A 27,091-nucleotide genomic window follows, 5' to 3' on the forward strand; every position below is an offset into this window, starting at 1 on the left:
GTTTAAATATGCTGATTGTCATTTTTACTGCTTGCATTTTTATGATGTGCTTGTAATCTGCTGTAAGGTGTCCTTGAGTGCTTTGAAAGGCGCCTAAAAATAAAAGGTATTATTATTATTATTATTATTATTATTTGATGCTGTTTTTGGACGTCAAAATAACATTGTCCTTAAGGCTCATGCAAACTGGGATGCTTTTTGTTGCGTTTTCTGTCGACGTTTAACGCCTCGTGACTAATTAAAGGGCACTAATATAATCATGCACCGCAATGCGCAAAATGCCATGTGTAAAAGCATCATTTTTTTAAGAAATGCCTCATGCTCATTTTTTCTCCACCAATCAGATTAGCACTTTTGTTCACGTGCACGGAGCTGCTGAAGTTACAGTAAACAACACTTGGAGGCGCTCAAATGCAAAACTGTCAATGTGAGCGTACATTGAAGAGGATACCCAGATGTGATAAGAGCATGGAGCTGCTTATCGCACTGGTGAACAATAATCATTTCTTCATCGCTAGAGCTGGAGCTGCTATTTGAACCATCCATGCTTGTTCGAATTGGCTGAATAGCTTAAATTGAATAGCTTAAAGTTGTGTAGCGCCATCTAACGTTAAGGAATGATTTTGCATACTCTACTTACCACCAGTAAAAAATCTATTGGGTTTGAAACCAGAAAAACGTCTCAAAAAACATTGATGATAAATGCAAACGAAAAGCGTCCCGGTGTGTACGAGCCTTTAGACCAGGCGTCACCAAACTTGTTCCTGGAGGGCCGGTGTCCTTCAGAGTTTAGCTCCAACTCTAATTAAACACACCTGAACAAGCTAATCCAGGCTTTAATAGGTATACTTGAAACATCCTGGCTGGTGTATTGAGGCAAGTTGGAGCAAAACCCTGCAGGGACACCAGCCCTCCTGGACCGAGATTGTTGACCCCTGCTTTAGACGTTGACTAAACATTGAATTTTGGTCAGCTGACATCATGACCTAAATCTAACCTAATATTAATGTCTTATAATGTTGTGTGCCTGATGGGAAAGTATTGATTATTGAACTATCCCTTAACAATATACTCAATCACTTTTACTTGAAAATATGTCATTGTAGTCACCGATTTAAAGCCTCTGTTCTCTATATTCACATCTACCTCTGTGCCAATGGATATTTCTGTATTCTGTATTCCAGACCACGACTAGTTGAGTTTGGATAATGTCCCTGTCCAACTCTCTGTAGAAGGTGCCAAACACTAATGCTCTCATAGACAAGGCTTGCATCATGCTTTAAAGCCCGGACTGCCTGTTCTGCTGTGAAAATAAATGATTGAAAAAGGAACAGAACAGACTCCCATGATGCAGTGCTGAGCTCTGTGGTCCTGCGCTCCTCAGATTTACTGGCCGTCCTGACACTTCATCACTTTACCCCCTCTCTGTGTGTAGATGTAGTTACCGCACTGTGGGACTGCCAGGAGTTACTGTCACGCTCGCGGAGGCATAAACACACACATGATTTGTTCGAGTTCAAGATGCCATCAGTCTGTCTCTAACCAGCATGGATCCCCGAGCTGTGCTTTTTTTTATGTATGAGTAAAATTATTTGGCTTTGGTTGATAGTTAGCGATGTGTTCATACATCAAACATGTTTATCCCTGTCTTGATGATTTTTTGTTTGTTGACAGAGTTGTTCAATAAAATCATCATTTGTGAAGTTGCTGTTGAATTTTGTGTTTCTTTAGTGGGCAGTGCTTTTGGATCTGTATGGATGTGGGATTTTACTCTGTGGTTTGACTTTTTTATGTCTTCATCTCTCATGATGATCCAGTAGATTGGTTTGTCTGCACAACTCCTGGATATTATATTCTGTATATTCTTGATTTCTAATCATTTCGACTTTATAACTCACAATGCACGATTTGTCTTGTAACAACCACTTCTTACTTTGAAGTACACTGTTAAAGATCCTGCACTGTAGAAAAAAAAACTGATATGATCAATTAGTCATGACAGCATATGTTTTTAATTCATTCTAACTTATTAAACTAAGTTAATCACATTCTAACTTAATTTCTATATATTATAATATGCTGTTTTAAGTCAGTTTAACATTATGGTAGTTCAATGGACTCATAAAGTTAATTTGATTCAGCTCAAAAATTTAAGTGAACCAGGATTTTGTTTGGCTGCCTTAAATTTTTAAGCTGAATCAAATGAACCTGTTGAAGTTATATTATGTTAAACTGACTTAAAACAACTTGTGTAACTTATAAAATTAAGTTGGAACATAATTAACTTAGTTAATAGATTACAATGTGCTAAAACATGCTGTTATGACTAATTGTTCATATATTTTTTATAGTGTGAGAATGCACCAAAATGAAACAATTTTTTGGATGGTAATTAATGATAATTTACTTTATTTCTTGTTCTAGAACATCATATTTTGTAACTTAACATTATGGATGCATCAGACTTTGGCCAATAGTGTTTGGTGGCTGAAAATTAGGTTCATCCCTCATATTAAGTTGCAAAATAAAATGTTGTAGTACAAGAAATTTATTGAAATTATTAATCTGCAATGTTTTTTTATTTTATTTTGATGCATCTTATATTTGCATATTATTTTTTAAAATGGGGACTTTCACAAAATCGCATTTTATAATCTCACAATTTTCTTGTATTTGCTACTTGATATTTTGTATTGTGCAGTGCTCGGCATATATATGTACACCCTTTACAAATCTAATTTCATATTTTTTTTTATAGGATGCTATACAATATTATATTTGTATAAAAATTAAACAAAATCATTCCAAAAATTACTACAACCAAATGTATATGTTAGTTAAAACAAAAAGAGGGAATAAATCAAGAGAAACAAAAAAAATATATATAAAAAGTTGTTGAAATTTTGTAGTTTGTAATTTGTCACAATATTTTGTTTGGATTTAAATGTATTATCTTTCTTTTTCTAAAGATTTATTTTATTTTATTGGAACTGACTGGTTATTAAAACTGAAATGAATCAAAACATTCATTTTTAAAATGGGGTGTACACATTAATGCTGAGGACTGTAATTGGGATTGTTTCATATTTTTAACTTAATATCTTTAACTATATTTCTCCAAAATGTCACCTTGTTTATCATAATTGTGGTTTTACTACTGCAGAATAGTGATACTAGTCATATTAATAAATATTTGCAGGTTGCAATTATTATTAGATATAATTGCAGTATTTATTTCTCATAATTATGACTTCGTGACTCCAAATTGCAACTGTTTAACAAATTTGTATCTACACCTACTGTTGAAGTCAGAAATATTAGCCCTCCTGAAATATTAGCTTAAATATTTAGTTTTTTGAATGTGATTTTTTAACACATTTCTAAACATAATAGTTGTAATTATTCTAATTTCTGATAATATTTTACCTGGTATTTTCAAAACACTTCTATACAGCTTAAAGTGACATTTAAAGGCTTAACTAGGTAATTAGGTTAATTAGACAGGTTAGGGTAATTAGGCAAGTTATTGTATAACGATGGTTTGTTTTGTAGACTGTTGAAAAAAAAAAAGCTTATTAAGGCTAATCATTTTGACCTAAAATGGTTTTAAAAACTGCTTTTATTCTAGCCGAAATAAAACAAATTAGACTTTCTCATGAACAAAAAATATTATCAGACATACTGTGAAAATGTCCTTGCTCTGTTAAACATCATTTGGGAAATATTTAAAAAAGAAAAAAAATTAAAGGGGGGATAATAATTCTGACTTCAAATGTATTTTTGTTGTTGTTATTGTTGTTGTTGTTGTTGATATCAATATCTTACAGTTGCAATTTTATATTCATCAAACATTATTTCCTTTTTTTTTTTTTGCTATTTTTTGTTAAATAATAATTAATAAATACAATATCGCTTTTTTGAGCTGATGAGTTTATTGTTTATTTATTGAGCAGTGTGTTTGGATCTGTATGCTGTGGAACTTTACAATGGGGTTTCACTTGTTTCATCTCTCTCTCTCTCTGTCTCTCTCCCTGTCTCTCTTTCTCTCTCTCTCTCTCTCTCTCTCTCTCTCTCTCTTATTCTTTCTGTCTTTATCTCTCATAATCCAGTAGATCAGTTTGTCTGCACAACTCCTGCCATCGCGGATATTGTCATCCTGGTTGATGGATCTTGGAGTATTGGGCGAATCAATTTCCGTCTGGTCCGCATGTTCCTTGAAAACCTGGTCAACGCCTTTGATGTGGGAATAGACAAAACCAGGATTGGTGAGTCTCATCAACTTATTCTTCCTCACTTCTAATATTTCTGGCTTAAAATAGAATAGGTGGACTGTAAAGTAGCACTTTTTAAATTAGATCTGAAGTGACAGTGTGTTCCTTTGGGTGTGTTTTTTTATTTTTTTATTTTTTAGGTCTGGCCCAGTACAGCGGAGATCCACGAATTGAGTGGCACTTGAATGGCTTCAGCACAAAAGAAGCAGTAATAGATGCTGTCAAAAACCTGCCGTACAAGGGAGGCAACACTCTCACGGGTAATGCTCTGGGTTTCTTTTACAGACTTTTTCCCATTGTTTTAGAGACATGGATATATTGCGACTCGTAAATGCATTAAACAACCAGTTGTATTATCATATTGAAGTACAGATCTTTCACCTATGTAGGGCTAAATTCTTATAAACATATGCTGTATTTCATCACTCTGTGAGGTTTTTAAGCGTTTGTATTTGCAAAATTAGCTACAATTACAATTATTTGTGATTGTTATAAACACAACAAGGCAACGCGGTGGTGCAGCAGGTAGTGCTGTTGCCTAACAGCAAGAAGGTCGCTGGTTCGAGCCTCGGCTGGGTCAGCTGGCGTTTCTGTGTGGTGTTTGCATGTTCTCCCCACGTACACGTAGGTTTCCACCGGGTGCCCGGTTTCCCCCAAAGTCCAAAGACATGCGGTACAGGTGAACTGGGTAGGCTCAATTGTCCATAGTGTATGATTGTGAATGAGTGTGATTGGATGTTTCCCAGAGATGGGTTGCAGCTGCAAGGGCATCTGCTGTGTAAAACATACAGTATGCAGGATAAGTTTGCTGTTTCTTAATTTTGTCACAATTTTCAATTATTCCAGTTTACTTTTTGTAATTGCAAATTTATACCTCTAAATTGTTACCGTTAGGAATGTGAATTTTCCACAAATATAGCATTTATTTTTTGAGCTCCTAAAAAAAGAATATTTAATTATTTGTTCATATTAATAAACTTTAATGTTGCAGATGTATTTCAGTAAAATGTATTTTTCTGTCATTTTTAACAAGCTTATATTTGTATATATGTTATTGGCAACGTGTGAAATACAGCATTCTAAAACGCCTAGGGACCCTGCTGAAAAATCCAGCCTAAACCAGCCTAGGCTGGTTGGCTGGTTTTAGCTGGTCGACCAGGCTGGTTTTAGAGGGGTTTTGGCCACTTCCAGGCTGGTTTCCAGCCATTTCCAGCCTGGTCTTAGCTGGTCAGGCTGGGAGATGACCAGCTAAAACCAGCTTGACCAGCCTAGCCAAGCTGGGAGTCCAGCCAAAACCAGCTATATCCAGCTTAAACCAGGCTGGTCAAGCTGGTTTTAGCTGGATTTGGCTGGTCATTTTCCAGCCTGACCAGCTAAGACCAGGCTGGAAATAGCTGGAAACCAGCCTGGAAATGGCCAAAACCCCTCTAAAACCAGCCTGGTCGACCAGCTAAAACCAGCCAACCAGCCTAGGCTGGTTTAAGCTGGATTTTTCAGCAGGGGAATGTGTAAAATGCCTAAAAATCGTCAAATTGTGAAAGCATGCGACAAAGTATATACTCCTGCCATTTATTGCCATTTAACACAACTGATGTTGGTGCAAAATTCTTCATTTAAATTAAAATAATCCCAAAAATCTAAATAATCTCATAAAACATCCAATTCCAAATCATAGAATCAAATTGTATGTATTTCAGTTTGCTTACAATGATGGAGGTTGATTTCACTTTGCAATTAATTGTTTTGCATGACATACAGAATCTTAAAATACATAAATAGACTGAATTTAATGGTTGCTATTAGGATGTGAGGAGACTTTCCACCAGCATAAGGACAATTGTTTATGAAGATAATCACCTTTTAATGTTTTATAATCTCCAATAACAACTTGATATCTCACAATAATGACTTTATTTCCCGTAATTGTGACTTTAAATCTTGTATTGTGACCTTATTTCTTGATGTAAAACTATCATTTGTTTTTATCTGTTTAGGTCTCGCTCTTACATACGTACTGGAGAACAGCTTCAAACCTGAATCAGGTGCTCGTGACAACATTCCCAAAATTGGTATCCTGATAACTGACGGCAAATCGCAGGATGACGTTATCTCTCCTGCTCAAACCCTGAGAAGTTCTGGAGTGGAGCTGTTTGCCATTGGTATTAAAGGATTCCTCATGCATCTTTGTGTAGAACACTTCATCTGCCTTAATGCGTGCAGTATAAACATCCTCAGGGCTGATAACCAGATGTGTGGATTAAAAATCTTCCATAAGATTGTAAACTGTCAACATGTACACATCCTGATTTTGCTGAGTTAGACTAGATCCTGGGCCAAAGTATTAAATCTAATCCCTACCTCTAAGCCTAACCCTAAATGTATGCTATTCCTTAATTCAGGGAAAAATAATAGTTGAATATCACCAAATCTAAGCTTAAGCTTCACAGAAATTGTAAGTTCTTAATTAAAGAATTAGTTTACTCAAATAAAAATTAGGTTATTAATTACTGACCCTCGTGTGGTTTCAATCCTCCAGAGACCTTTGTTTGTTTTTGAAACACACGAGGTGAAATCTGAAAGCCCCCTCATCTAAACAGCAAGGTTCCTGACTCGTTCACAGATCAGATAAATACCAGAATGCCCATGTTGTTTAATCTTGCTCTCACAACCTGATTCAAACCGATCGCTTGCATGATAAAATCCTGATTGAGAATCGGTGTGAAAAAAAGAAATCTGCTCACCAGTCATAATTGCTTTTAAAGAGAGAGAAAGTATTACTCATGTTTAAGTTGTCAGCTTTAACAGAACAAGGTTTACAAATACAAAATATAAGTATTTATAAAACATTAGTACAAAACCATGCATATAACTATTAATCAAAACATATTTTAATCATAAGCATATTATATTGGGACTTGTGTGAACTAAGAGAAAAACAGAAACATGTCAAAGTTACAAACAGTGGAAAATTACACGCTTTGTTAATGTTGTTGCATTCTGTTTGTTTACCTTCAAATTGAATATTTTTTTTACATTTTAAATGATTTTCAAATCAATTAAAAATTATTTTAAATAAGTCTGTGATAATTAGATTTTATTATGATTTTTTATGTATAGTATTAGAAAGAAAATCGTAATTGTCAAAAATGTATATATTTCAGAAATGTGAAATATGACCTGGTGTGTGTATACCGCATGTGTGTAGGTGTGAAGAATGCTGATGAAAATGAGCTGAAGGCCATTGCGTCTGAACCAGAGGACACACATGTTTATAATGTGGCTGACTTCAGTATTATGGGCACCATAGTGGAAGGTTTGACCAGGACGGTGTGTGATGGAGTGGAGCAACAGGACAAAGAAATTAAACGTGAGTACTTATACCTAATGTAGATGTGTCATATGTGGAAAGGGATCAAAAACCTCATGATTTCCTCGCAATTAACAGAAGATTCTGTCCCCGAGGAGACTGTGTCAACTCCTCTGAACCTGCTCATTTCTGAGGTGACGGCACACAGTTTCCGAGTGTCCTGGACTCATTCGGCTGGCAAGGTGGAAAAGTATCGTGTGGTTTACCATCCGACCGATGCAGACATTCCAGAAGAGGTGACTTGATGTTCATTTTAAGGTTATCTACAATATAAGCTAGTGTGCTACAGTTAAACAAAAACAGTTACACAGTTCACATTTAAAAGATTAAGAGCCCTATAACCCCGGCACAAGACACATTTGGCGCAGTTTGTTGCTATTTTCATACCAACACAACACAAATTTTCACGTTTTGCACCATGTTATTTAAATGGTAAATCTATTTGCGCCACTTTGTGGATTCATGGGTGTTCTGATCTAGAAAGGAGGAGTGTTTGAGGAACTAAAATAGTCTGCGCAATTGAACAACTGAAAGCTCCAGCGCAGAGCCAGTTAGTTGTGTGCCTAACAAATAAAAATAAAACTAAAGGATTAATAATAATGTTACAAAAATATATATTTTTTCTACATAAATATAAAAACCTCTGCCTCAATGCTTTTTTCATCTTTCATCTCTAGGGGCTTTTTTTTCCAGTTTATTCATGACAATTTGCTTTTGTGTAATATTATTATTATTATTATTATTATTATTATTTTATATTTTTTATGCATATTTATATTTTTTTTTTATTAAAAATAAGCTTAGATTTTTCCACCTGTCAGGTTTTGGACCATATGGGACATACAGTAGTACATGTGTTTGGATATAACTATGTAATAGTTTTTTGACTGCACTTTGTTATTATTGTTCATTTATCCATTTGCTGTTAATTAGAACTGAATTTAGAAATAGTTTTTAAAGAAATGTTTATACTTAATAAATGGAATAAATATGTAGGCCAATGGATCTCTTCAGTGGAGGGCGTACAACACCATTTCCTTATCCACGAAAGTAAAGGAGTAAAGAGTGAAAGTAAAGTAAAGAGAAAGTAAAGAGGTTGAATGAAGGAGGCTAATTTTTTTATCCTGGCGCTGCAGATGGTGTTTAACTGTTTTCTCGCTAGTAAAGGGTTCAGTTTTCCACTTACAAAGTCCATTTAAATTTTTTTTTTTATTTAAATGGATTTAAGTCCATTTAAATTGCAAATATGTCATGGCGTGACTCTTAAAGGGAGACTGCCAAAGATAGGTTTAATGCATGTTATGCTCAAAACACACCCATAGCTCATTAAGAGAATAAGCAAAACTCTGTTAGACCATGAGCCAGGGCACACATCATATTTTTCTATCCCTAAAATAGCAAAAGTGGATTCGGACATGCCCTTAATGCTTTTGTACTATGTGCTTTAGACTTTGTGCCTAGATCATTAAAATAGAGCCCATAAGCATGCAAAGCTTGTAGTTAGTTCCCTTCACCAATAAGAATAAACATTTTTTTGTTGACATCACTGTGTACTTAAGATAACTATGAGATCTTTTGACCAATCAAATGCTGTCTAGTATCTGAAGCATCCCTCCCCCTATTAGATGATCACTTGTTCACATGTAACTGAGCATTCACACAGTATGTGCTTATCGAGAATTATAAATAAAGAAAATCATGGTTAAACTTTATTTTATTATTATTTAAAATATTAATTTAAATACTAAGTAACGTTAAGTAATTACATGTACTTACTCTGTTGTTGGAATGCGAATGCGGGTTCATTTTAGGGTTACTTACATGTAATTATGCATAATACACTGTGATTACTATAGTACATGCATGGAACATGTGTAACTATGTTAGCTTAAAGTAAAGTGTTACCGAATCATTTAAAAAGTCTGAACTCCTCAATGTTTATTAGTCAAAACAATGAGGAAAGGAAGCAAGGATGCAGAAACGCATCAGGGGAAATTCCTGATTTTACAATGGTTTAAAGTTCGGAAATGCCAATAGTGCTAGCATGCCAAAACACTGATGTGCACCAGTTATGTGCACCCCTGATTATTGTGCATTATTGCAGTCTTGCTAAAAGTCTGATGACACTATTGTGTGAATAAAAAGAAACAAAAAAACACAGTGTTATGTTTTTTACTTTTGTATGAGGAATTACTTCCTTCTACTATTGATTCAAATTTCAAGTTGACAATTTGACAGCTTAGCAAAAGCCTCTGTTCCTAATTTGAATGTCTTTCTGAAGCTAATAATGAAGAAAAGTTGAATTGCACTGTTGATGTTTATAGCTTATTGTATTAAGAAGAATAGAGTATTATATATGAGAGACCCAGAGAGGTAAATCGAGCAAGTCAGCTTACCTGCATATGCATTCTTATTTCAGATCATGTTCGTTGTGCAACAATAGATTTAATGACTGCTGTGAAAAGCAATCTTTATTATTGTATTTCTTTCCTTTATTTGCCTTTAAAATATTTTATTTACATATTGTGTAATGACATGCATTTGAATTACAGCATATTTTACCATATCGAATATGCAAACATTATGTACATAAGAGAAAATGAGAAGTGCAGAGGGGAAACAAAGGAAAAAAAAAATAAGGAGCACAATTACAGCAGATCCCAAATGGTTGTGTCAAACTGTCTTTATGCAATTATACATGGTTTTGAGGATAATTTATTAAAGGAGAACACATGGTAGAGAACTTAATCCTGGAGCCTTCCAAATTGAATCTTATTTTTTCCGAACATGTTCAAACAAAATGTAACACATCTTTTACCCATTGTTTAACTTTGGGAGATAATTACTTACAGTTCATTAAAATTAGGCATCTTGACAAAAGAGATGTAAAGAATTTACAGTCTTGTTTGTCTATAGACAAGTGATAATTATTATATAATAATAAAAATTGCAGTTACAGGGTTGGGAGTAACACCTTTAGCAAATATTATAGAAAAGAATAGGAAAATGTGTGAGGTATGTATGGTGAGGACATAGTCAAAACATATGAGCTAGAGTGGCAGATATTGTTTACATCTTATGCAAATAGGATCACATGATGGATGCATCTTCGCTAACTTAGGACCAATGCTAATTCTACCCCTTAGGCTTTTACTTTTTGCGCATTCTTATAAAGGGTTGTCCCAATTCTTTTTAGCTTGAAGGCATAGGGGAAGAGCTAGATAGCCCCTGAAAAGAAGATTTTTCAGGACCAAGCTCAAAACCAAGGGTTATGAATTTTTCCTTGAATACACCATATAAACGTAGGGTTCCATGGGTCATTGGTACTATGATAGTATCGCAATACTATGGCTCCAAAATACTGCCGGTGCAACTGTAGTTTGCAAACGGTAGTATCATCATTAACGGTGTATCTAAAATAGATAATGTTGGATGTGGAAAAGTCACTAAAACGCACACACACTTGTAGACCATTTTATTTTAATAGAAGAAGTACAAAGTACAATTTTAAATTACTTTGGATTGTTACCTGATAAGACTTTAAAAAAAATAATAAATAAAAAAAAAAAAACAATAGATGAAAACCTAAAATAGCCACAGGAAACATTAAAACAATTTTCTGACCACTTCATAAAGCCAACTTTTTTTTTTTTTTTTTTTTTTTTTTTTGTGTGTGCTATTTTTGTAACAAATTTAATTTGGTATAATTCGAATCTTTATTTTAGTGTATATTTTGTTGGTCAACTATCTATAAAAAACTAAAAGAATGAAAGCATTTTAGGTTGAGTGATGTGCAAATAATACTTTTTAGTAAAAAGGGAATTATTAATTAAATTCAAGACTTAATATAACATGTAAAATATAGTATTTCTGACAATTTCCTTTGTAATTCGAGTTATAAATTACAGTATCGAAATAAAACTTTGTATCGTGATACTTAAACTAGTATATTAACGTAAGATGAATTAATGGTATCGCGACAACCCTACTACAACAGCAGCATGGCTGCAAACAGAAGTAAGGAGGTCCACAAATTTTTTGTCATTATTACGAATTTTTACAACAAGCAAGCATATGTTTTAATACATTCGTAGCTAGTTCTTGTGCCATGCTTAAAAAAATAATAATTCTGTATAATCCCTAATAAGAATTCCTGTATAGCAGTCCCACAACATTCTGTCATTCGATAGCACTGGAATGCCTAAAAAAGACTGAAAGTTTAGTGGCTGGGAATGACCTTTTTACAGTGTCTGCTATAATGTTAATGTTGTTTTTTTTGTGTTTACATAGATGAATATGGCCACAGTGTAAATGCGAAGTAAAGTTACAATCTTATTGCCACATTATATAGTTATGATAACAGGATATCGCTGCCTTTGTAGATTTCCTGAAGATAAATACCAAAAAAATTATGCAACTGTAAAAACTACAGCAGTCGGGATCGTCGATCTCATATTAAGCAAGAGATTGTGATGACATACAGTATGTTAACATGTGCACGTTTTGTAGTGCTGCCCCGTACTTAGGGGGAACAATTTGAAGCCCTTCCCCTTCACACTCTGTTTCAAGGGCCAATGGGAGGAGGAAGAGGAAGGGGTACAAACATAGAATTGTGATTTGGCCTTAGTCTTGGAAAGATGAAGTCTGTGTACTATCTTAAGTTAAATAAAGCTATGTCTAGCATAAATGGAGGATTTGTGAATCCTATGAATAGTGTCCTCCCATTCTTCTTCTGTTAGAGAGAAGATCTGATTCCCAAAAAGCTATTGTATTTATTTCTTGTGGTGCATTGATTCTGTGTTGATGAAAGTAAATATAAAGTCTTGTTGGATATTAAAGTACACACACACACACACACACACACACAGACACACACACACACATGCCGTTTACAAAGCAAAATACTGCTATTAAATGTTCCTGTTTTTCTTTTCTAAACAATACTACTTAATAGAGAGCAACTGATATTATAAATTTAGATCATTAAAAGTACATCATCATATATTAATCTTTGCCTTCTGCCAGAACTGTATGCTCTGGAAAAAAAAAATTAATATATATATACAAAAAAAAAAAAAAAAAATAAAAAAATAAATAAAAAAAAAAAAAAATATATATATATATATATATATATATATTATTAGCCCCCCCTGATTTATTAGACCGCTTGCTTATTTTTTTCCCCAATTTCTGTTTAACAGAGAGCAAATTTTTTTCAGCACATTTCTAAACATAATAGTTATAATAACTCATTTCTAATAACTGAATTATTTTATCTTTGCCATGAGGACAGTAAATAATATTTGACTAGATATTTTTCAAGACACTTCTATACAGCTTAAAGTGACATTTAAAGGCTTAATTAGATTAATTAGGTTAACTAGGCAGGTTAGGGTAATTAGGCAAGTTATTACATAATGATGATATTTTTCTGTAAATTGTCGAGAAAAAAAAATAGCTTAAAGGGGCTAATAATTTTGTCCTTAAATGGTGATTAAAAAAATTGATAACTGCTTTTAATCTAGCCAAAATAAAACAGATAAGACTTTCTCCAGAAGAAAAAATATTATCAGACATACTGTGAAAATTTCCTTGCTCTGATAAACTTCATTTGCGAAATATTTAAAAAAGAAGAAGAAAAAAATTTAAGGGTATATATAATTCTGAAATATAGAATAATTCTGACTTCAACTGTATATATTTATATAAAAGATTAACTATCACCCATTAGATAAAAAAAAAATATATATATATATATATATATATATGGGTCATACTTCTATTCGGTTCCATTTCAGAGTAGCAACTGTTACATTTTCCAGTATTTTATCATTTCAGTTAAAGTATATACTGGTAAAATATACTGGTCCAGGATATTACGGTTTAGCATTTTTTACTGAATTTTCACATGTAGGCCAAATGGAAAGCCAACTATAGAAATTAACTTTTTAAATTTTAAAATAAATTGTTACTGTAATATTTACATTTTTGACCCATATCATATTTAACCACTATAGAGACAGACATCAGTGTCACGGTCGGTGAGGGGAAAAAGGAGCGAGGACCCAAATGCAGAGTGATGGGAATTTATTAAATAAAAAATAAAATAAAAGGCAAAATAAACAACCCCGAGGGGAAAAACACTAATAAACCAAATAGACAAACAAACTTGACTGGGCAGGCAAGGCAAGGCAAGGCAAGGCAGGACTGGACACAGCTGGATAGGGAAAGATCGACGACTAACTGGCACAGAACAGAAAACATGAAGGGATTATAAAGCAAAAGTAAATTGACACAAACAGGTGAACATGACAACTAATAATGAGTTAACAAGGAGGGTGGGACTAGACAATATACGGGAGAGTGCATGACACAGAGACAAGACAAGCCATGCGCTCACATAAAACAGGACAAGAACATGCAGCCAATGAGAGAACTCATTAACCGCATGTTCATGACAACATAAGCACAAGACTGAAGCACACGACAAAAGCACGTGACCACAATGTAAACACATAGCCACCTGCTTTGACAACAGACGCAAGACACAAGCACACGATGAATGAAAACACTCACCGTGCGCTCACACACGCAGCGTGCATGCTTCATCCCAGCGCCGACCAAAACCGAAACCAACTAGACTGAGACGCTGGGAATGAAACACCACGCTGCAGACAGACGAAAACACAAACACGAGTACAAGAGTGCGCGCGTCCGAGGCACGCAAAGCACACTCTGCGTACACCCACGATGGCTCGCGCACACATAGAGACAGAAACAAGTGCTCGACCTAAGAAAACTCGAGCCGAGCACAACATGACTAGACATGACTAGTGTCCGGATTCTGCCACCAAAACAAGAATTTACAAGACCAGAGTGGCAGAACCCTGACAATCAGAGCCAGTGGTAAATTCCAGAAAAAGTATCTGAGGTAAAGCATCGTTATAAATTAACCACATGCTGTAAGTTCCAAAACATATATAAACACCTACATTCTTGCCTAAAATAAATAAATAAATAAAAACCTGTAGTATTAGTGCGGTTAGGAAAACCTCTTTGACAGTCAGATTTGATAACTGCTGCATAATTTGTTACTAGTGATTGTCTACTATTTCAAAAAATCTATGCAGCTCATAGCAATGGTCACAAAGTATGTGTACAGTGTCAATCATTCTAAAAGATGTTTATATACACTAGTGACCCGTATCAGATTGGGGACACAAATAGCTTGATTGGGAAAATCTTTCTAGATATATATATTTTTTATATTCCATTGAGTAAGTAAATGAATAGAGGTTTGGAACACTGTGAGGGTGAAATAAAATGATCTGGCAGACAATAATGTGTTTTAAAAGTAATTTCCATATATATTTTAAAAAATAAGTCTGGCTTTTTTTTATAAAGCAATGACATTTTTTAACTGTCAGTAGTGTCAAAATACTTTTTAAGACTAGCTTACTGTCTCTGTTTGATCTCATTTATTCTTTTTTTGATTTCTTTCTTTATATTTTGTTATGGGTGACATCACAGTGCTATAAATATTATGTGCCGCAGTTTGGCACGTTATTTAATTCTGTTTTGGTTTTATTTTTCCTAATGGCTCTCTGAACTGCTGTCACAAACCACTGTTGTCTTGCTGTACAGATTGTGGTGGGCGGTTTGGAGAATTCTGTGGTCCTGCAGAACTTGAACTCTCTGACTGAATACGAGATTGCAGTGTTCGCTGTGTATCGCAGCGCAGCGAGTGATGCTCTCAGAGGCAGCGAGATCACACGTGAGTCATCTCTAAACTCAACATAGCATCTGTAAACACATGAGCTTCACGACAGCATCATTCCACATTTGTATATGTCAAAATATATCTTTGTTTAATTTAAATATTTAAAAAATTATATTTTACAAAATATATCTTATTCATAATGTATAATATATTTTGGGCATTTCAAATACGATATTCTTTCTAAAATATAATGAAATATATTTTTATAAAAATATAATTTCTACAAAAAAATTTGGGGGCTTTTATATATTTTTTAAAATATGTAATAAATAAATATATATATATATATATATATATATATATATATATATATATATATATATATATATATATATATATATATATATATATATATACATATATATACATATATATAATATATTTCATTTCAATATTTTCATTTCAATATTTTACAGAACCTAACAATTTTAAAATATATATTTATCATATATTTTAGCCAGTAAAGAAGGTGGCTTTACAGTATGGCTCAGCACAATTTCACTGTAAAACTGTGTTTACCCACAAACCACAGGCATGCTGTATATCTTTCTCCTTTTAATAGCATTTACTGTGCAGGTCTTTCAGCACCTCCTAATGCTGTACATTTATTTCCTAACCACTACTTTTGAGCAGACGCCCGTCAGTCACCCCAGCAGGATAGGACTGAAGGCTGCAGTTTTTAGTGCTTCATTAAAATGTCTTTGCTTTAAAAGTTTTTAGTTTGTTGTCTTAAAAATCGTTTGAGCTTATTCCAGGATGAATTTCTTTCACACTCTATCAAAGTCATCTATAACTTTCACACTTTTCTCAGAGTCCAGCTGTAGCACACTTCCTCTGATCTGGCAAACACATAAAATATTACAAGTTAAAGATTAAAATGTCTAGATATTAAAATTTTATAAGATATAATATAAATGTTAAATAGACATTTTGTTGAATATTATTTAGTTTCATTTATTTATTTTATTTATTTATTTATTTTATATTTATCACAGTTTAAAGCTTATATATTATGTTAGATATTATAACAAAAATCATTTATTTAAAATGCAAATGGGGTATATGCACAGCCAGTGATTTTCAGCCAATGGTAAACTTTCGGTGAAAGACTAAATGTAACTGTTTTCAATTTCATAAGCTTTCTTTTACAGCATCAGTGTTGTAATGTAATTAAAACACATTCAGTTAAATAGACTTAAACATTCATTTAGTTGTTCTAATGTGTAAAATGAGATGAAAGACATGTGTAATGCCGAGTTCAGACTGCATGGTTTTCACAGTAATCGTGTCACAGAAGTTTTCACACTGCATGACTATCTGGGCTAGCGTTTTGTCGCTGCTTTGTTTACAATGCAAGATGGATCGGGGACAGGGGCTTTTACATTGCATGACTTTACAATAGGAACAATCACCGACAATTTCGACCAAACTATGTCTCACAGACAAAAACATGTAGTATATCTTTTGTTATTACATAACGAGAAAGAAGCCTTTAATGGGGTAGAAAATGTAGATATTTGCTCACTTGGGTTTGAAAGGAATTAGCAATTTCTCCTCAACTTTCTTTTTTAACTTTCTGCATGAAACTTCAAACAGACACGGGTACTCCTGTCAAACCTCCACTAGTTTTTCCTCCATTTCTTGGGTCAAAATAAACTGAGCACTTTTAACTTCTCCTTCAACCTCCCGCTGGCCTGCAGGTACACACTCACTAGTGAATGCTACTCTCTCAGTGGCTGTAGGTGATGTAGATGAGTTTTTTTTTTAATCTAATACAAATGTGTTTTTAAATAAGTTTAATTTTACTCACGCACATGAATAGTGTTTTAATATATATATATATATATATATATATATATAAAATTTAAACACATTTCTAAACATAATAGTTTTAATACCTCATTTCTAATAACTGATTTATTTTATCTTTGCCATGATGACAGTAAATAATATATGACTAGATATTTTTAAGACACTTCTATACAGCTTAATGTGACATTTAAAGGCTTAACTAGGTTAATTAGGTTAACTAGGCAGGTTAGGGTAATTATGTAAGTGATTGTATAAGAATGGTTTGTTCTGTAGTCTTTCGAAAAAAAAAAATGTAGCTTAAAGGGGCTAATAATTTTGACCTTAAAATTGTTTAAAAAATAAAACCTTGCAAAAATAAAGCAAGTATGGCTTTCTCTAGAAGAAAAAATATTATCTGACATACTGTGAAAATGTTGTTGCTCTGTTAAACATCATTGGGGAATATTTACAAATAACTATAAAACAAATTCAAAGGGGGGCTAATAATTCTGACCTCAACTGTATATTCATATACAAAATAATTGTGACTCTGTAGTCATCAGCTATAATTTTGTTTGTTTTCTTTGCACCGTTTTTGTTTTAAAACGTCCAATGTAAGAGAAACAAGCTTGCACTGACAACTAGAATTAAAATAAAGTAAATATATATTGTGTGGGCTAATATCATAGTTAATGTCATGAATCAATATTTTAATATAACTATGCTAAATTTGACCCGCGCTGGTGCTTATAGGTATAAATGCCTCATTTTTTGAGATGGTTTTAGCTAAATAGTTTTTAACACTAGGGGATTGTTAATCATACAATTTTAGTAAAAGTCAATGACTGGGACACTTGAATGTTTTGTTAAAAGCCTGGTATGTACATTTGAAATATATCCACGGGTATAATTTACCCTGTGGCTCACAGTTTTTGTAATCTATTACAAACATGTTTTTCAATTATTATTATATTAAGTTAAATTTAATAAAATAATTTAATCATGTCATGATAACAGATAATAAATGATACTTATAAATAATAAATATTTTCTCTCTCATATCCTTCAGTTTACTTGTTTGTGTTTACCGTAAAAAACACTGACAAAAGCGCCTATTCGGGAAATAAATGAAATGCACACACATGCAAACACCAAACTGACAAACACAATCCACTTATGCTAAGTCTGAACGTGTGATTTGTATGTTGATGTGTTTCTCAGAGGCTCTGCCCACAGTGAGTGATTTGGAGCTGTACGATGTGACAGACAGCAGCATGAGAGCCCGCTGGAGGGACGCAGAAGGGGCTTCTGGGTACATGATCCTGTACGCTCCGCTGAGCAGCGACACTCCAGATGAAAGAGAGGTGAGCCTGCAAATGGGCTTTGTGAGCGTTGCTGTCTGTGTCTGAGTAAACGTTAAGCCCTCGCTGACACCATGACATGTCCACCAAAATAGTAGCTTCACTCTTACATTATTTTCATGTGAAAGAAGAATAACATTCATCACGTCTGAGTTCACCCGATCGCGCTTTCATCCGTTTCAGTAGCTTTCATGCTACTTCTAAAGGCGTTGCTGTTGTTTTTGTTTTTAGTGATGTGAAAAGTATTGATGTTTCGATACTTATCAATAGTGAAGTATTGGACAAGATACAATGTTGCTTTTTTGTAGTATTGATGTCTGCTGTGCTCCCAGTGAGTTCAGATGCACCGCAGTCCCACATGTCCACCTTCTTTTTCTGCTTGTCCCAAAACCTTAGCCTGTTTCTGCCATTTATATTTACTTTAAAGGGCTCGTTCAACTACAATTAAAAATGTACTCAATATTTCTCAGCTGGTTATAAACCTTAATGAGTTTCCTTCTTTTGAAGAAAATATATTTAAATATATTATTATATTTTGAGGAAAGCTGAAAACTTGTAACTATTGACTTCCATAGAAGAGAAAACAGATACCATGGAAGTCACTAGCCATTTTTCCATCCAAAAATGCAAATTAACTTTATGCTCTAAACTGGGATATCGCATAAAAGACTACTAATAATAAAGCTAATTTAGCTAAATTAGCTTACTACTAATAATGCGATTTTCCATCAAATGAGTCAAAGCTAACAAAATTGTCACTTCCTGATTATCTGGCGCCAAATATCAACAGTAAAAACGGAATTTACTGCGTTAGGAGAAGCTGTGTTAATCTATTGTTAATTTAATAAATGACTTGTGCCCCAGTAGTCAATCCTGACACGCATTGAACGTGTGGTGGCATTTGTTTGGTAAAAGTGTTCATGTCGCAGTTTATTTGCATCTTTTCTCATTGAATAAAAAGTTTACCCTACTCAGTTATGCGCATATGTTTTTTATGGACATTTTCAAAATGTATGCACATCTTGGCGTTTCCGCCAACTATTTTTTTATGCGCATATGTGTCATAGGTTTTCAGTTTTTTTCCAAATATATTCTTTAGTGTTTAACAGAAAAAAAGAAACTAATAAAAGTTTGGAACAAGCAGAGAGTGGATAAATGATGACAAAATGTTTATTTTTAGTGAATTGTCCCTAATCTTTAGCTGATGCTTTTATCCAACGTGACTCACAGCCGTGAGCATCCACCCAGTGTCAGCGTTTAGGGTAGGGAGGAGACTAGGACTCAAATGCAGGGTGAAAATGAGTATTTAAAAAAATACCACTAGGGATAAAACATTACCAAACCAGACTTGCAACATTGTGGAGGATAGTAGCATCTGTGTGCAAGTCCAATATGAACTAAGGATAGCTGATGTTGTGCTGCATCTTCTTTTGTTGAAATGTAACTGTGTAGTTACTAATGCAGTGAAAATCTGTTTGCTAATTGTACACACGAACACATTAGTGCATTGAATGACTTTACGTTTATATGAGCTAAACTAGGTTTTTGTGAACAGAGCATTGTAACAGTTGATGAAATATCGTTATTTTCTGTAAATTTAAACAGTCATATAAAACTTCTGTATTTTTACAGTAAATTCCTGGCAACCGCTGCCAGTATTTTTCCGTAAATTTAACAGATTTTTTAACAGTGTAAATAAATTAAAGCTAAATTATAAATGTTGTGTTGATTGAACTAAACAACATTACATTACCTTTATGTAGCTAACTTAAGTTTACTCAAATAAATATTCTTACTTTAAGGTAACTTAACTCGGTTACATGGAACCTGTTGACATAAAAAAGTGAATTAAAGCCAACATATAATTTTTTTAAGTGTTGGCTAGGCTGGCAGTGAAGCAACAAACTTGAGAAAACCAAGAGAGACTTGAGAAAACAAATGGGGAAAGCAACAGCAAACTGGCACAAGACACCAAACACAGAGAAGCTTTAAAGGTGCAGTAGGTGATTGTCTTCAGAAACATTTTTGTCGTTCTGGTTGAAAGTCTCTTCACATTCCAATAGTAATGATTAAAGTAAATTAAATAAATTTATTGATATGTATTTTTATATTCTGGGTAGGGCATAAGAGTAAAAAATGTTCGTCCAGTTAAATTTTGTTGGGCCAATAATTGCCATAGTAGTATGGCTTACTATGGCTTAGTAAGTAGCCCAAAACTGTCTGTCAGCAAATGTAGTTTTGAGAACCGTTAGTACTGTGTACTGTGGTGTTAGTAGTTGTTATGCAAATTGTGTTTCGGGCGGCTGCTACAATTGGATCCTATGGCAACCAGGTTTTCTGGGAAAAATCACAAAACAGGAGGGTGGCTGGAGATGGGTCTGAAATATGGGAGAGTCCCGGAAACACGGGAGTGTTGGCAGGTATGGCCCACCCCTCTGCTCACAGAAAATTCAGGCATTTGTGGATGCTCGCGCATTCACATGCGTTTTCATGAAAGTCCAAACTGCTGAATCAAAACTTTTTGAAATCCTGAATGAATATTGGAGTTACTTTTACATGCTGGAGGAAGAATGACAGCATGGCTGAAGTATTTCTTTTAGACAGGTAATGTTATGTTTTAAACATATTTTAGTCACGCAAAGCTGATGTAGATTTTTAACAATGACAACCAGTGACGTGCTCTCTATATTATTTACCATGCTACTTTGATTATTCATTCTGAAAAAGCATGTAAGTGCACCCCACTGGCAAAGCACCATAGTAACTTTAGGACAAAGCATGTGAGAGAGTGAGACCAGCGATCCTTACATGCATGAAATATTGCACATTATGACAAGTTTTGCTTGCAACACAACTGAAAACATGCTGGATAAAGTACAGTTTTTTGTTCAGAATTGTAGTATTATAAAGTACTGTAAAGTTTTCTAACTGGCGAATGACATGATCTAGTGGGTTGTCTACTGTCATCTTTACGGTGTGTATTCGTAATGTCAGAAGGCGTCGCTTTAGATGGCAGGGGAAGGACTGTTTTCAATGCTAACGGTTTATCATTTTGGCTGATCACCAACTGCACCTTTAAGCAAAAACAATCAATAAACAAACAGATGAAGAGAAACTTATGATGGGATAACAAGATGGGAGGCATTAGATAATAGACAGAAGAGCACATTGTGCAAAGAGACAAAAATGGAAGCCATGTACTCACATCAAACAGGACAAGAACATACAGCCAATAGCCTCACACATACAGACCTTTCCAGAAAGTTACCAGCAACAGGCCCTTTTTAAAAATACCATTTACCATTTTTTCTGGCAATTCCGGAATTAGTTGTAACATTCAGAACCTTCAGACTCATTCACATCTGAGCTGTTTATGAAAATAAACGTATATGTTTTCAGACACATTTAGCTGCTAGATGTTAGTCTGAGAACAATTCTATGTTCCTTCTGAATGCCAACTGTGCAAAAAAATTATTAATAAAATGCTTATGATAAACCTTTACCTTCAAGCTCTGCCTTAGTTGCATGTTTCAGCCAGCACACACATTATGTACATCTCGACACGAATAAATGTTCCTCCATGTTTTCATCGAAGTTGTTCACAATATTTATCCATAGACAGAATTTGTAATGTTGTAAAATGAGTAAACATTTAGTGGTTGCCGCGCTTCTGCCTTTGAATGTCTCTGGGATAAAAGCAGCTGCATGAATGCTTACGTTAAAGCTTTAGATAAAAATGAAACCATTAACAATAGCCTGGCCCCTTCTATGTCTACAAATACAAGCGCAGCCGTTTAGAGCTAATTCCTGGTTAATGATGTCAGAATTTGCCAGTATTTTAAAAAAGATGTGTGAATGGTCTTTTCTGGAAAAATTCTTTGTAACCTGTGTGAACAGCACTTTTTTGAATTTACTGGTAAAGTCCTTCTGGTAATTTTCCAGATATTTACCGGTATCGCTGTGTGAAATGGGCTAATGAGAGCACTCAATAACCTCATGTTCATATGAAACAAAGCATGAAAGCATGCAACTGCATGGAAACATGAGCCATGTGCTTCACACAATGCCAACAAAAGACACAAGACTAAACGCAAAACACAAGCACATTATAAGTAAAAACAACATGCATGTTCAGATCAGAGTGACAAACGAAATTGAATCCAACTTAACAGAAACGTTGAAGTTGAACAGCTCACAGAAAAAAAAAAAAAAAAAAAAGCAAGGAAAAGAGTGTGCCATCACTGGCATGCCAAATGAATGTCATCGCGGAGAGTTGTGCAGTTTTGAAAACAACAGTAAACTTTAATTATCAAACTCTTAAATGAAAAAAAGACATGGGAAAATATTATTTTAATGAATTGTTTTATGATAGTTTTATAGTGGTATTGAAAAATTGTTTTAAATAAGATATAAGAATTATGGTGACAACAGTATTTGTGATGCAGCTGAAGGTGGATGAGACGGTGACTGATGTGGAGCTGACAGGGTTGATTCCTGACACAGAGTACACCGTTACGGTCTATGCCACTTTCGGAGAGGAGGCCAGTGACCCCGCCACTGTTCAGGAGACCACCAGTGAGTGAAAACACACACCTCTGTTTTCTGTCACACTGTGTTTAGATAATGGACAGTGTTTATTGGTGCTGTTTTGAATTCTGCAGAACAGATTATGGTTACTCAGAATAAAGAATAGTAGTAAACACACAGAAATGGTTCAAAGGTGTCTCATGTACTGTAACTTATAGTTTATCATATATGAATGAATATTATAAATGGAACTAAAATAAAGTATTATTTGGGTCTAAAATATTAATTCTTGTTAAATTATTACATTTGTTTTTCGACATTATTGATTTATTTATGCATGCCTAACAGAGTTAATTTTGTTGATAAAAAATGTTTATTGTTTTCTACCGACAAAAACTAGATGAAAACTAAATAAAAGTTAAGTGATGTTGAATACAATTATAATTAAATAATACTGCCATTTTTGTTCACTTATAAAAATGAAACGAGAATCTAAAAGAAGGAAAGTTCTCTGGAAAATACCCAATTAGAATTATTCTTGGTGTGTGTGATGCATGACGCACACTCACACACATGTAAAAAAGTAACTGGTTCACAGTAGACACGGGATGCAATTACATTATATTTCATATTAGCGTCTGTCTGATTAAACTATAATAAAATGGCAACAGCTGAGAGAAAAGAAAGATTCTCATTAGATTTCAAGACAAAATGACATGAAACTGTATGGGGAGGAAATAGCTGATAAAAACAAAAAAATTAAAGTGATATCAGCAGAATCATTCCAAAATTCACGCAGAGGTAAACTCTGATCTTTTTTTTTTTTTTTACTCGAGTGTGTGCTTTTGCTTACCTGAAACAGAATAGCCTCTCCCTAGAGTAGATTTAGTCAACTAAAATCATATAAAAATGTAGTCAACTAAAACTAGACCAGGGGTGTCAACCGGACAGCCTGCAGGCTGGATACCGCCCGCAAAAGGGTTTAACCTGGCCTGCGAGATTTTTCTGTAAAGTATAAAAATGAGCTGCAATTTTTCAATAAAAGAAACTGCTGTTCCAATTGTGTCCACTGGATGCAATATCACAATAACAATTTTAAACTATTAATTTCATCCGATTCAGAAGAGAAAAAGACCACATGTTTGCCCTGCCATACCACACTGAGGGGTTCTCATGAGGAAACGTAACTATTTTACGTTTTGTCAGTTTAGTGGGTAATTCAGTTACACAAATGTGTAGGATTTTATAAAGGAGGCATGGCACCCAACCACACCTCTAAACCCAACAGTCATTGGTGGATAAGCAAATTGCACTAAATTCAGATGAATTAGCCACTATATCAAAAAGTTACGAATTGCTGTGAGATCGTGTTTTTCTCAGGCTCCAGCTTTATGTTTGGTTTTGATAATATTAAAACAAAGAAAACAATCTGAAGCTGTTGTTTTTAAGTTATATATAATGATTTTACTGGTCCGGCCCACTTAGGAATAGATTTTCCTCCATGTGGCCCTTGAGCTAAACGTGTTTGACACCCCTGAACTAGACTAAAACTAAAATGGAATTTAACTCATAAGACTAAGACTAAATCAAAATGTGCTGTCAAAACTAACACTGATGCATAATTTCCAACAACCATTCAAATAAAGAAATCTGATTTGAAGATCTTTATTAAGATTAATATTCATTCATCTACAATAAGAACTGGATTTATTAGATATGTGTATATAGTAAATTCTAATAATTGTTTTATTATCCTTTAAAGGTCTCATGATATTTATTCTTAAATAATATATATTTAATAATAATCTTAAAATTATACATATATATATGTGAATCATAAATGTACCTAGGAATGTAAATAATGTAAATATTCAGAAAATGTATGTAAATAACCTTTAGTCCAATTGTTCCTGCAGTGTCTCTGAAACCTCCACGTAACTTGCGGGTCACTGAGGTTGACCACAGCTCTGTCCGGCTCAACTGGGATTCAGCATCCAGTAAGGTGAAAGGATATCAGGTTATCTATGTCAAAACAGATGGTGTCCAGACCAATCAGGTGATTCCTCATTACTCTCTCTGCTAACCAAACACACATCAATAAACAGACACGCAGATAGATTTTCTTGAGAGTTTTCTAAATTCAACACCAGATACATGTTTCACCAAATAATGTTTTGCTGGGCAAATCCTGTGTGTAAGCTTGAATGACACTTCTTTAACTTTGTGTGTAATTAAATATTGATTAGGTGCAGGCCAAATTCAAGCCCCTTTTCGAGCAATATTGTCATGTGATTCCAGTATGAGTAGTTCTAAGGCAAAGCTCAAATGTTTCGTTAAAATAAAACACACATGGATTTATTTTGTAAGTTAAAGAGAGAAGTATTAGCATTTGCAGTACCTGGTTAGCATGTTTTGACATGTTGTTAACATGTTTTAGCCAGTTGTTTCCATGCTTTAACATTTACTTAGCGCATTTTACCTAGGCTTTAACAATGTTATGGCATGTGTTAACATTTAGTTTGAATGCAAATTGATTTGATGCATAATAGCAAGCTTAGCATGTTTGATTGCTTTCTGACACATCATGTTTCATGTTTTTGCTTAGTTTATAGTGTGGTTCAAGCTGTTACATTGTTTTGAGATATGTTAGAATGTTTTAGTGGATGTTTACCATGTTTTACATTTTGTTAACATGTTTTAGCAAGTTGTTACCATGTTTAAGATATAGGCCCAATCCCAATTTTACCACTTAGCCCTTCCCCTTACCCCTTACCCCTACCCCTCATTTTGCGCATGCCTGTGAAGGGGTAGTGGTGTCCCAATTCTCTTTAGCTTGAAGGCCTAGGGCTAAGGGCAAGGGGTATACACACTTTCAAACAAAGATTTTTCAGGACCACACTCTAAACCAAGGGTTAAGAAAAATTACCCAGAATACACTAGCCACAGCTGCACCCGGAAGTAAGGAGATCCACTAATTAGTATTTTATGTCATTATTATGTATTTTTACAACAAACAAACATTTGTTTTAATATATTCATAATCGCGTTAGTGCTTTAGCGTCATGCTTTAAAAAAAAACTGCTGAAAAAAAATGCTTAATTTCACGATCTATTCGCAATCTATAATCCCTAATAATAACTCCTGTATAGCAGTCCCACAACATTCTGACAATCAATGACACTGGAATACCCTGTAAGAAAAGTCTAGTGGCTGTCAATGGGCTTTTTACAGTGTCAGCTATAATGTTAATGTTGTTTTTGGTGTGTTTACATAGATGAATATGGCCACAGTGTAAATGGACAGTATTCTTACAATCTTATTGCCACATTATATGATAACATGATATATGCCTTCAGTGATTTCCTAAAGATAAATACCAAAAAATAACAAAACTGGAATAACTACATCGTCTGATCGCGAGGACATATGATGACGTGTGCAGGTGCTGTGTTGCTGTCCCAATTCTTAGGGGTACATTTTGAAGCCCTTCCCCTTAACCCTTGGTTGTAAGGACTAAGGGAAAAGGGTAGGGGTACAAAAACAGAATTGGGATTGGGCCATAGTTTAGGTGTTTTAAGTGGCTTCTTTTTGGTAATCTGTTAGCATGTTTTAGCAGGCTTTAGCAAACATGTTTTGACAAGTTTGTTTCTGACTTGTTTTAACAAGCTGTGACCATGTTTTACCATTTTGCTAATATGTTTAGCTAGGTTTTATCAAGGCTCTAAATTGTATTATTATTAAGTTTGGAACATTTTCTACAAGTTGTTTGCATGTTCTGGTGGTTTCTACCATGTGTTATCATTTTCAGCATGTTTTGCCAAGTTTATTACGTTGTTCAACAAGCTGTTACATTGTGTTAACATTTTGTTAAAATATTTTATCAAGTTGTTACAGTTCGCTAGCATGTTTTAACAGACTTTAGCAAACATGATTTGACACGTTTCCAACTTGCTAAGTAGCCACCAAGTTTTAACAATGTTTTAACATTTTAGCA

General features: G+C 34.1%; 1 protein-coding gene across 22 annotated transcripts in view; it reads left to right on the plus strand.

The window, feature by feature from the left end:
• col14a1a (collagen, type XIV, alpha 1a) overlaps positions 1-27,091 on the plus strand; it is a 344,010-nt gene that overhangs the window by 86,309 nt on the left and 230,610 nt on the right. For 14 of the 22 annotated variants that reach the window (XM_009292161.5, XM_009292162.5, XM_073925947.1 and 11 more), the window contains 9 exons: positions 4,110-4,265; positions 4,412-4,531; positions 6,266-6,430; positions 7,477-7,638; positions 7,717-7,874; positions 15,283-15,412; positions 18,431-18,573; positions 23,016-23,145; positions 25,014-25,153. In XM_009292161.5, the coding sequence (XP_009290436.2) occupies positions 4,110-4,265; positions 4,412-4,531; positions 6,266-6,430; positions 7,477-7,638; positions 7,717-7,874; positions 15,283-15,412; positions 18,431-18,573; positions 23,016-23,145; positions 25,014-25,153 (1,304 nt within the window). The remainder of the gene's footprint in view (positions 1-4,109; positions 4,266-4,411; positions 4,532-6,265; positions 6,431-7,476; positions 7,639-7,716; positions 7,875-15,282; positions 15,413-18,430; positions 18,574-23,015; positions 23,146-25,013; positions 25,154-27,091) is intronic. The other 8 variants (XM_068214100.2, XM_073925946.1, XM_073925948.1 and 5 more) reach the window with 1 other exon arrangement.

Source organism: Danio rerio, chromosome 16, assembly GCF_049306965.1.
Source record: "Danio rerio strain Tuebingen ecotype United States chromosome 16, GRCz12tu, whole genome shotgun sequence".
NCBI classification, from domain to species: Eukaryota; Metazoa; Chordata; class Actinopteri; order Cypriniformes; family Danionidae; genus Danio; species Danio rerio.